This window comes from Stegodyphus dumicola, chromosome 4 (genome assembly GCF_044657685.1).
Source record: "Stegodyphus dumicola isolate Sdum_Otavi_A_Nest chromosome 4, ASM4465768v1".
NCBI lineage: Eukaryota > Metazoa > Arthropoda > Arachnida > Araneae > Eresidae > Stegodyphus > Stegodyphus dumicola.
In genome coordinates this window covers 88,025,759-88,038,538 of record NC_140771.1, presented here as the reverse complement: position 1 = coordinate 88,038,538, position 12,780 = coordinate 88,025,759, and the positions used below count along the sequence as shown (strand labels likewise).

Genomic DNA, 12,780 nt, shown 5'->3' with positions numbered 1-12,780 from the left:
AATCAGAGGTATTTTTGTTACTGCGAAATTAATTTTTAGCCATACATAGTAATTGTGTTAAGATAGTTTAAAGTACATAATGATTTCCAAATTAATGTATTAAACTGATTTTACATTACTATAGTATTTTTTATTTAAAATTACTTTGTTATTTTGAAGTTAATGTTTAATATTACTATTATTATATCGTACTTTTCGTATTGTTGTACAATTAATCGATGTTCAGTGATCTTTTATAAAACTGCAATAAAATTGAGCCTTTTAAAGAAATATCTTCACAATGAACTATTTCTTTTCAGCAAGTCTACTGGGATTGTTATCAGGACTAAGTACTCTAGCAGGACGTTCAAGAATTTCTAAAGTAGTTTCAAAGGATGATTTAGGTAATTTTGGAATTTTCTTTGCTATAATAGCTAATCACAAGAAAATGAAGATGAAATTAAATAACAATGGCAATCAAAAAATAAAATGCGAATCAAAACTACTCTTTCCTTACTTACAGTAAAGAAATCTGCATATCTATTATTATAAAATAAAGAATCGCAATATCAGTTCGTCGCATAGGTCAGAGACAGGTAGGTCCAGAGCTATGGAATTTGGAGCATATGTTCTCGAACGATGAAGATGTGTATTCGAAGAACTATTTTTTTTTTTTTTTTTTTTTTTTTTTTTTTTTTTTTTTTTTCAAAACTTAATTTTGATTTTTTTATTCAATGCTGAAATGTAATTTTGTAGATTTTTCGCTTATGTTTTGACTTAAAGAGCAAATTAAAAAAAATCTTAGAATTTTACCGTTTCCACCACCTTTTCTAGTGTTCTTTCGACCTCTTCTAGTCCATTATTTAAAATTACAAGGCCCAAAAAAAATGTACCATTTATTAAGTTTTGAATTTTTTAAGTTACAAACCGAATTTTTTCACCACCTTTTAAAAAGTTATATTAATAAAAAATATTAATCAGGAGACTAAAACTAGCCATGCAATCATATAATGAAATACACAAATTTTACTAAATCTTGAGCTTAATTCTTTTTACCAATTTATAAACAAAACGATTTTTCGATAGGAGACAAAATGTAATAATTGTATTAAGATAACTACGTTTTAATTTAGAAGTCAAACAACAAAAATCAGCATTATATTTGGAAATTTTCACAATACCAGTTTGGATGGTTTTACCGAACCATCATCCTCAGCTGCTAAAGCGCAAATGAACGAGATAAGATATAGTGATTAGATAAGATAAGATAAGAATGACTGAACAGAAGGTAAGCTACTGGCGCCATTATTGACAAAACGAGAAATAGAACATAATTTCCTTAAAGGCTGAAGGCAAAGATAGATTGTAATTAGGGTAATTAGCTACAGCAGAATGATTTTTAGAATGTGAAAAAAAAATTCTCTAGAAAATTTAATTCACCAAGGGAGAATCTAGAGGCCACCAATCTTCCACCAATGGAATTCCAGAGACGTTTCACATTAAAAAAAAATCTTTCTGTTTTAGTTAACAAGCCTAATTTCAATTCATCTTTGCCTTCAGCCTTTAAGGAAGATATGTTTTATTTCTCGTTTCATCAATAGATGGCGCCAGTAGCTCAATTCCTGTCCATCCATTCGTATCTTATCTAATCACTATATCTTACCTCGTTCATTTGCGCTTTGGCAGCTGAGAATGATGCTTCGGTAAAATCATCGGAACTAGTACTGTGAAAATCTGCAAATATAACGCTAATTTTTGTAGTTTGACTTCTAAATTAATACTTGTTCTGCGTGTTATTTTATCTTAACAACTACGGTTATAAAGAAATTACCAGAGATGCAGTTATATTACAAGCCATAATGTTAAATTAATTCAATGCTTAGTGAAATGTTAAACTGGTTTAAATCAAGAAATCAATATACACATCGAAAGTAATTTTATTTCACAATGTTGACTGTTTCCATGGTTTTCGCCTTTATAATAAAAATAAGATTAACTGAGAATCTCCTTTATGAAGGCGTCATTGCACTTAAGCAAATAGCCCTCATGCCCTTTGCCATATTCGACTAAACAAAAAACAATATTTTAGAAGGATCTGAAGACGAATATGAGATTCAGCAATTCACTTTGGAAATTCCCGCACTAGAGTGCGCAGCTTTGACAAAAACAATGAATTAGCGAAAAGTTACAATTTAAGCATTTTATTTCAACATGTTATGCTGAACATAAACTTCGAAGAGCAGATTAAGGCAATCAAAGAAGTTTTCATGTATATATATGAAATATTTCATTTATTGGCAGAATTATGGCCGTTACTAGAAAGATGCTTCCATCGCTGAAACTTCTACTAGTACTGGAATGTTGAATTCGTAACCTTTAGAGGGAAAATGCCGATTTTGTCCAATATAATATTAACGTTACTACATTCACAGCAGGAAAAAGGTTAAAGCAAACTTTATTATAGCTGTCTAGGTATCTTATTGTCTTCTCTCCTATTCCATGTGAAAACACAGTCGTTACTTGCAATTATCATATGATAATTCTACTTATGAATCAACAGACAACATTTTTGCCAATTTGTTATGTTAAAGACATATGATGCCTGAAATGTGGTTCTAACACTTAGACTCAGCATTGTACACGGGCATGTAAAAAAAATGTAGACATAATTTTTTGAAGGAATAGATTCGAATACCTGCTAATCAATAAAACGTATTCAGCTGCATTAATTCTTTTACCGGTTGAAAAGAAGTTTATAAGTTCTAATTCCCAAATTCCCAAAAATTATCCTAGAAGCTCAAGGTAGGCTTTTGCATGCAGAAAGAAATTTGTAAGTTCTAATCCGTAAGTTTCCCAAAATTATCCTGCAAGTGCATAATGCTTTCGCATTATTAAAATTATCCTAGAAACTCAAAGTTGCTTTTTGCATATAGAAAGAAGTTTGTAAATTCTAACTCACAAATTTCACAAAATTATCCTGGAAGCTCAAAATAGACTTTTGCATTATTGTCACCTCAACTGATTGATCAAAATTCTTATCTAGGATATACGAAGCGTAAATCATAGAGAAACTATGATATCAAATTAAGGCACGTAAGAAAAACTGATTTGTCATTGCTGATATTTTAAGAAACCTTGGCCAACTAACTACCTTGGGCCAAAGATATAGCTATCCCGATGGGCATTTCCAGTCTTAAATCCAGCCAATCTAGTTTCTACAACACTTTAAACGCCTTTTGCATTTCGGGTAATTTTACTCCGTGTGGCATGTAAAGCGCTTTTAATGCCTTTAAAAGTACTTTTTAAAAGTATCAACATTGTCAATTTTCTTTCAGAATTAAACACATGACCGCTCAAAATAAAAATTCGCAGAGTGATATTTTTTCGGCCAATTTTTTATTCTTTATCTTAACTCAACCTCTCTTAACCTCTTCGGCTGAATGCATTAAAAAGTTAAAACTATTATTTTAAGAAAGCTATTACCGAACTTTCCTCCTTTAACTCTTAAGGAGAATATACCGGCAAGATAATTCAGTATGGAATCAAGCTCAAGAAAGGTAGGTAGGGTTAGACAGAATGTTGTGAAGATACGTATGTAATGTATTAACTATTTCAAAGAGATTTTAGTAATATTTTAATGATTACTGATATTGCATATAAAATATATCTTTTATAACTTGCTACAAGTGAAACGAAAAAAAGTAATTTAATTACTTCCACTGCGTTTCGTTTTAAAATAGAACAAAAATTTTATATTTTAAAAGTTAATTATGAACCAAATTATACCTTTCAGAGTCTCTTAAACTTCAGCTCATCGTAATGTAAAAGAATATTTGTTTTCAGTTTGTTAAAATGATAGAAATAACTCCATGTGCATCACAATAAATTCATATATTAGGAACTGAAATTAAGTCTATTACTACTAAGAAACTTTTACGTCATACTAACGACAATAGTTTTTACATTAATTACAAAATTATCCACTCACAAGATTGAGTTTCTGCATGTAACAAATTTTTCTTTTACAGGCAAAGTTTTTTCATTTCTGACCACGGCAGAGGCTATTTTACCTGTTTTGGCAACATCTGTCATATCGCAATCTTTCAATGCCAGCTTAACATTTTATCCTGGATTAGTATACCTACTGATGGGAAGTCTCTGTTTGGTGCCCCTTGTCATATTTTTGTAAGAATTTTTTAATGTATCTTTCTTTGATGAGTGCTTTTTCGTATGAAAACAATTAACTGTTCTAGTAAGAATAGTAAGCTGTTTAGATTTGAAAAATTCTATAACATTTAAAATTTTCTTTGCTCTTTTGAGAATGATATTTAACTTTTAATATAAAAGGAAAACACGTGTAAATTTCTAAGGCACAAAAATCAGTCTTGAAATATTAGAAGCAGGAAAATAAGAAGCAACGTAAATATTTTTATTGTCAGACAAAAAGCTAAGCATATTGTAACATGGAGAAACGCAGTTTAAATTTTTCAACATTTGTTATCAAATAAGGTTTTAAATAAATGATCTATCAGGAGCAGAAATAAATATTTATTCTACTCGTATATTTGATGAATTGGGAGGAAAAAAATCAGCGCATTCATATATATAATACTCTACTGCAATTTTGAAACAAAAAAAAAAAAAAAAAAAAAAAAAAAAAAAACTACGATACGCCTGTCTCGATAATTTATCACATTATTCTCCTTCATCTAAAAGATAAAAATGTAAGGTCAGTCAACCTAAAAATGAGACAATTTTTTATATCTTGTGCTGTAATTTAGACTCGAATGTTAAAATACATATGATTTGATAACCCGTGGGTTGCGTCTTAAATAGCAAAGTGAAAGTATTTTAGTAATATAGTTTCACAGTATAATAGGGAAGAACCTTTTTTCATAGTCAGGGAGGGAGAGTTCCCTAATCTAATACTTAAAAATAAGACTATCATTATGTGTTTTTTTTACTAGAGAAATGTTTTATAAGTAATATTATTTGACTACTAGAAATTGCAAAATTTGCTTCAGACGTAGCATAACTCATTGATACTTGTAATCTATCTTCTTCGATTTAATTTAATTAAAATTTGAAGTTATTGTTTAAGGAAAATAATCAAAAAAACTCAGTAGCATCGTAACGATGTTCGCTTGATGTCTCGGCTTGTGAGTTTTTATCAATTAGTTACCTCTTTAATTTGGCCTTAAATGCCTTCTTTCTTTATTTCATGACTTCCTTTACGGTCTTTGGCATATTTTAGCATGATGCGAGCTTTTTCTTTCTTTGATTATGGGGAACCATTCTTTCGACGTAATTAACTTGCTGTTGTTAAGATCAGTTTTCATTCTATCTGAGAACTCTTTTTTATTTTGCTTATTTTCTCAAATATAATCTTTGTTGGATGCCACTCCTGTCAGAAAAAACATACCAGTCTAATTAAAACATGTAATTACAATTTCAGGTTTCAAAGCATCAAATTAAATACTACAAACATTACATTTCTACCCAGTTGCAGCAACTTTAGTCTGAAAGGATCACCTGAATATTAAGAAGTGAAAACTGCTATCACATTCTTATGTTTTTATTATAAGTATTTATTTATGTTTTGATTATAAGGATTTATTTATTTTTAACTAACCAGTTATTTTTTAAGTAGTTTTACTGTCATTCTCTTTTTCCGTTTTCCAGCAGAAAGATGGCTCCTACAGAATGATAATTTTTAGTTTGCACATACTCAAATGAGGTAGAAAAAGATAATAATTGAAGGACAGTTTCAACAATTATGGCTGTGGAGGTGTAACGGTCTGGGCATGCATCATGTTGGATGTCCGCACACCTCTATACGTCTTTGACAGAAGCTCTGTGACTGGTGTGAGATATAGGGATGAGGTTTTGGAGCTCTATATTCGCCTTTTCCGGGGCGCAGTGGGCCCCGAGTTCATCTTACAGGACGATAAGGCGAGGCCACATATCGTCCTGTAAGATGGTTTTCTGGTCGACAAATTTATCGAGAGTGAGGATATTAGCCGGATGGATTGGCCAGCCAGGTCTCCAGAACTCAACCCTATAGAGCATGTTTGGGACGCTCTGGGGAGGGCAATTGCAACTCGCAACCCCCCTCCGAGAGCTATCCAGGAACTGAAAACAACGTTGATAAATGAGTGAGACCAAGTACCACAGGCAATGATAAACTGCCTTATTTCCAGTATGACATCACGCTGCGAGGCCTGTATGGCTGTAAAAGAGGACCCATACCCCTATTAACCTATTTCTTTTGTGTTCTCTACAACCGCTGTTTCAGACCTTCATACTCCCATGAGTGTTACACACGAACATGTCTGTCTATTATAAGTGCTGAATGTTTATTTTGTTTGTATTATATGAACCTATGTTCACACCAAATTTTATTAAAATCTGCCGAGTAGTTCTGGAGATTGTAGATCAAATATGAAAATTCCATTAATTTACTTCACCAGTGTAATTCATCTGTCTGTAACTGGTATGAAAATGTGTACGCTTTAGAGATCTTTGGTTTCTTCCGATTAAAGTTACATGGCTTACTCATTTTTAGGAAACGTTTCAACGGTTTTACTTTTTTACACTTTAATCTTTGATATTTTCTTTGCATTTGGTGGCAATTTTATTCAAAAGCATCTAGTTTTGTAAAATAATTCTAAGCATTTTCGTAGCTTATTTGTTGTGTCATTTCAGTTTGCTGCGCCATATGCTATTCTTTTGAAGCGTACTTACGTATTTTATCACCTGAGATCAAATGATAAATATGCTTTTTTCATAAACAATATACTAAGCATTAGACACATTTCGGGGTTTGGTGAGCTTCTACGTTTTTCATTTGTGACGAAAGCCTTACTAACCTCACTGTTGTCCCAGTACTGGCTTTCTGTAGCTCTTTGTAACAGTCATCTGAAATGTAGATAAACTTAGAACGTGGGTTTTCTATAAGAAGTTCTCATTCTCTGGTCACACTAAATAATTTTTTACGAGACTACAATTCTCGAGAGACTTTGGATGCGCTGGTGTGAACTGTATTAGAGATAAAATACAGATTATTAACAAAATCATGCATACCTGCCCTGTTGTAATAGATCTGTCCGTATTAGCACTAAAAATTAGTTTGGAAGATTATAGAGCTTTTTGTAAATATACTATGGCAGCATATGGATTAGCTTTTCCCATCAGATTTTCCATCCACTTCTGGGGCACGCTTTTCTTACACAGGAAACAATTAACTTCTGTATTTCTTTTATATTAAGTTAACTTCTTTAACTTCTTTTATATTAAGTTACAAAGGTTAGTGCATCATGGCTTCTTCTCACAAAATGCTAACGAAAAGTAAGCTCTTAAAACTTCTTACAAAAGAGAATAAAAAGCAGTTGATTTTTTCTGTGGCCAATATGATTTACTTGCAATCACAATTATTCTCAGACTTCTACACCAATAATGGCGACATAAAGACCGAGGGCTAAAATTCGGCCTTTTTCATGGAAAGGTAACAGAATTTATTTTCGTTTTTATTTTTGATTGCGAACTTCCTGATAGTGTTATTTTGATATACTTTATGATAATATGTAATTCATGGATATTCATCACAAAAATTATCATGAAAATAAGAGATTTTTGCTATGATTAAAGTCTGACTTTGGTAGCTTAAGGCTTCGCATGGCCATTCACAGTACTCTCCTTAATTTATTTTTCTTCGTAAATTGTAAAATTTAAGAAATACATTAAATTTATTGAAGAATATATTCAAAACCGCATTTTGAATAACATAATTTTACATTTGACCTCATTATCGTTCTATAAGAAAAATATTTACAAAGTTTATCTGAAATCAACATACATTCTTCATTGAAGTACCCCATACAAACCAGAACGTATTTCTAAATATCAGCTAAAAATATATTATATGACTCGAAGTGTCAAAAGCATATTTTAAGTTAGAAAGAACAAGGCCATTATTGTTCTATATGATTGATATGTATGAAACTTGACTGTCACTACTCTATAAAGACAATAAAATTGCATTCTTTGGAAGATTTGTTATTACCCAATTGTAATTAACTAAAACATGTTTTAAAAATTTATATTAAATTCAATCCCTTGCTATTTATAAAGTTAGCGCAAAATACAAAATATAAATTTTAAAACGTTCTAAGCTACAAAATATATAAGAGGGCGCAAAAATATTTACAATTCGCTTAAACAGGTTAACTCAAAAAAATTAGTGAAAAATATAATTCCTAAAAAGTGGCTACAGAAGTTACAAATTTCAAACCTACTTAAGTAGGTTTAAAGTTTAATTGTTTCCCGCGTTTATAATCCACTTTTCCTTCTATAAAGTAGAGGAATGACTGGAAATGGAACAGCTGGCATGCACTAGCCATAGTTCAACTAAAAAGAGGTTGAGTTCTTCGATGACACCTTCAAATTGTAGATTTTAACCTTAAGGTCATTCCAAAAGAGACAATTCACTATTTTAAATAAGGGAAGCGACAGGACCGTTTGACTTCTGACCTGTCGGGATAAAAAATTCTCTGATATGTATTTCATATATGTATCCATCCGAAACTACTGATATTCCTCTTTAATTTCTTCCTTTATAGTTCGAGCTTGTCGATTTTTCTTCATCTCATTTCATAATAATAACTACTTTTAATTGCTGCAATGCATTGCATAAACATTAATGTGAATTATTTCCTAGTCTGAGATATAGATAAAAGGATATAGATAAAAGGAGAAAGCAATATATCACCTGAGGACTCCTCCGTGGCAGCGTGTATGAAACCGCTGAGCTGTGGCTTTTCTGGTGAATAAGTTCCCAGCATGAGTTTTCTCATGTGTAGCGATAATACGAACAATTTTTCTTTAGAAAAATGTAGCCTATTATAAAGGAAAAGCCTATTACTATTTGCCTAAGGGGTGGTATGAGCAAAGGTAATATGACTTTCCCTTAGGCAGATATTTTAAAGATGCTTTGTCATAATCAGTTAACTAATGATCCTACCTAGAACTTATTTTTTATTTTATAGATGGCTTGCCAGGCTGCCAGTTGTAAACTACGAGGAAATGCATAACCGTGATCAAGCTGACGATAATTCGACAGAGACAGATACCAAGAAATCAAAAGGTGAAAAAGGAAAGGAAAAGTATTAAAGTGTCAAAGTGAGAAATCAAGTGTGAAGAGTCTAATGGTTGTTTTTCAGGCAATATTTGCTCACAAAGAGCTCACGCAGAGTTTTCACAAATATGAAACTATTTTATTATCAAAAAAACTCTTGAGAATGCATGGAAAATATAATTCTCTAAATTCGAGATTTATAGCATGAATCTATATTTGAGTGAAGCTTGTAGTGATTGAAACCTTTCTACACTGCCGAGAAAATTAGAGGAACGACTGTTACTTCACGTTACAGTAAGAACAGGGAATTTATACAAGACGTTTATTATGCTTAATATGCCATCAAAATGCTTTATTGCATATTTCTACCAAAAATTAATTTAGATAAAAACGTAGAAAATGTGATATAATATAGCATAGGAAAAAGTTAATATTTTAAAATTTTTTAGATATAAGGAAAACCTTAATAAGGCATATAATTCCTCCTCTGACCAAAATACAAGCTTCAGAATGATTTTCTATGCTGTTTACTAACCTTCCCTGGTGCAACAAAGGGTATTCACGATGAGCAGAGTTTTGAAACTCCTAAAGAGTGCTCGGTGGGAGTTTTCGTAGTAAAAATTGGCGTACTTGTGCATCCTATACATGTTTTATGGGATTTAAACTCGAGAAATAATGCGGGTCATTTCAACCGTTATATTCCTTCACTTTTAAGATAACCGGTCACTAGTGTAGCTCGATGGAGATATGCATTTTCTACATTAGGGGAACTTATTACTGATTGCACCTCTAAAAAATTATATAAGGATAAAGAGGTTCAGAGCTGTATATTTCAGCATTCATAGTTGCATTAGATGTGGAGAAAAATTTGTAGATCAGTTTGGCTATGCAGTTACGATGCCCGCCAACGCCACGATTTCCACCATCTATCGATGCTTTTCACTGATGTTTCCGGAGTTATTACATCTGTTTTGCTCCATCTGCGCTGTAACACGCTCGAAATCATTTTCCTCATTTTCCAAATAAAAACGAGACTTACGAGTAAAAGCACTCTGCTTTAGTTCGTGGTTCTCTCACAATGATTTTGCAATACTGCAAACGGGCACATTTCGCAGCTTAAGTTAATGGGACACAAATCATAGGCTCCCTTGCCTACAGTTCATTTAGTTCATTTTTATGCAGCTTGTCACTCACGGTATGTCTGGATAGTCGTGTTTCTGTAACTTCAATGAGCTCCCTTGCAGTTTGGGTTGACATCAGTTTTCTGTCTTTTTTGCCAGTTGTTGCTAAACGATCTTGAGAGTCTGTTGTGAAACGGTTCCGACTTTGGCCTGATTGTCTGCATACATCGGTAATGACTTAAGCCCTTTTTAGAGTCTTGACATGATGCGTTCGAATACTTTTAGTCTTTACAAGCTGTGTCATTTATTTCCTTTTTCGCAATCATACGCCATATTCTGCGATCAGTCAAATGCCTTCTCAGTGACATGTTCCCCCTTCTACATGCAACAACCTTTTATCCATTTACTCATACAACCTTTGAAATTAGAATTTAAAACCACTCCATGCACTCCTTTTCAAACATTCCAAAAGATCGGACGCAAAAATTTGCATATTTCTTCTTAACGAAGATGAATTTCATTGAACTAAATCTGAACTTGAACTATCAACTACCTGCCTTCTGTTGAGCTTTACTTAATAGAATTAACATTAAGCCCTTTGTTATTGTTGTCTCTTTAATTTTTCCCGCTAGTGTAGATAAGAGAAAGACAAAGAATAAAAATTGCTCCGCTGACAATGAAATATGGATGATGGAGAAATTAATCCGATTAATTATTATCAATCTACAGCTCTTTTATTTTACATTTATGTTATTATATATATAATATGTTTCCGTGAAAGACCGAAACTGGAGAATGTCGACATTCTCCGGTGAATGTCAACATATAAATACATAGTTGATAGACCGAATATTTGCTTACATTCTTATACATTTCGATCGTCACCGCTCTAACAAGCATAGATGTGCTCTGGTGAAGGTCGAAACGAGAAGCCGCGAAGAAAGACAGAGGCGCTGTAAAACCAAGGGACTATTTGTGCAATTCAGAGTGTCATTACAGTTTAACTTGTTGCAGTAAATAAGACTGTATAACGTCAGTCGCATAATTAAGTAAGTTTGTTATTGGATTTATTTTCTTTTCTCATTTAGAATGCACTGTTCGTTTTACGTTCTATAGTTTATTTGATGTGCCGTTACTTAAGCTTTCTGCTATTTTGACATATAATATGTTTTAATAATAATGTATGATTTAAAAACGTAAAAAAATATTTTTATTCGCTGGTTAAGTGAGAAATAAGAATATTTAGAAAATATTTCGGACATACACCAAGCGATTATGTGAACGTTGTTATTCACTGAAGAATGTCGACCATTTTGCAGATTTCGGTCTTTCACGGTAACATAGACAGCAAGTAGGGCAGTAAATGATTTGTTTGTATTAAACATGAATTTAAAATCGTTTGTTTGGAAAGAATTTTTAATTATAGCATTAATTTCGGTACAGAAGATTTGGTTTTATTTTTAATTAAGTTTTTGTTTTCAATTACTTTTAAAACAACATACTAGAAAATATTCCTCATGTTATTAGTAAATAGTCTCATCTAAAATTATTTTTTGTAAAGATCTCCATGCCTTGTATTTATTATATTATTATATGTATTTTTTGAGTTTTATAAATAAATTATTTATTTTCCTTCTGTGTGAATTTATTTTTATTTCGTACTTGTATGAACTGCTCAGATAAACTTCAAACTAAGCTGTCAACTGCTCTGAGATGTAGGGATAGTTTTTAGTTTATTTTTTAAGCAATTTACAGGGCTTCCTTTTACTCATGCATTTCTACTTCTAGGTTTTTCAGTTGGTTTATTTCAGATACGGCCTGTCCATGAAAGATCTTGCCACTGAATTTTAACTTTTCAAGATTAATAACATTTCACCGTGTTAGTCATTAATAAATACTATTTCTGATTGAATATTGTTAGTGTTAACAATATTATTTAATTTAAATTTCTTTGTATAATTAAATAAAATATTAATATAATTTTTTGAGTTACATGGCTTTACTTTATATACTTTTTTTCCCCTTACCAATGGCGGGCTATCAGCCGACTTCGGCTTGGCCACTACTAAGGCAAGAAGTGGCGGTGACTTTATTATGGAGGCACCTAATAGGTTGATATTCGAAAATAAAAAAAAATAAAAATTTTAGCTGTCTCTTAGTTATATGCGGCTAAAAAAGAAAAAATCCTGAGGCTAATAGCAACGACGTATTCGAAGTCAAAATTGTCAAAGGGAAATGATACGATTTAAAAGTGTTTTGATATATGTCATATTTATATTATCACTTCTACAATTCCTTAAAATTCTATTAATGACTTAACAGAGTTCACATATGCATGTTTCACAGTTTTAGTTTTAGTCGTATATGACCAAGAATATTATTGCCATGTATCTCTGCGGTCAGCCAATCAGCTGCCTCCTATTGCGGCGAGAACCCAGCAGGTGAGACAGACAGAGTGATTGACAGACGAGAGTAGTCTGTAGAAAATTGCCAGGGAATTATCGAAATAAAGTCCTTCAGTTAGCTCATGATTCCATGTTTGGAAAT

General features: G+C 32.0%; 1 protein-coding gene across 1 annotated transcript in view; it reads left to right on the top strand.

Moving 5' to 3' along the window:
- LOC118198239 (proton-coupled folate transporter-like) overlaps positions 1-11,869 on the top strand; it is a 39,860-nt gene extending 27,991 nt beyond the window's left edge. The window contains exons 4-6 of the mRNA XM_035369867.2: positions 300-383; positions 4,008-4,164; positions 9,024-11,869. Of these exons, the coding sequence (XP_035225758.2) occupies positions 300-383; positions 4,008-4,164; positions 9,024-9,147 (365 nt within the window). The 3' untranslated portion in view covers positions 9,148-11,869. The remainder of the gene's footprint in view (positions 1-299; positions 384-4,007; positions 4,165-9,023) is intronic.
- Positions 11,870-12,780: the final 911 nt, after the last annotated feature.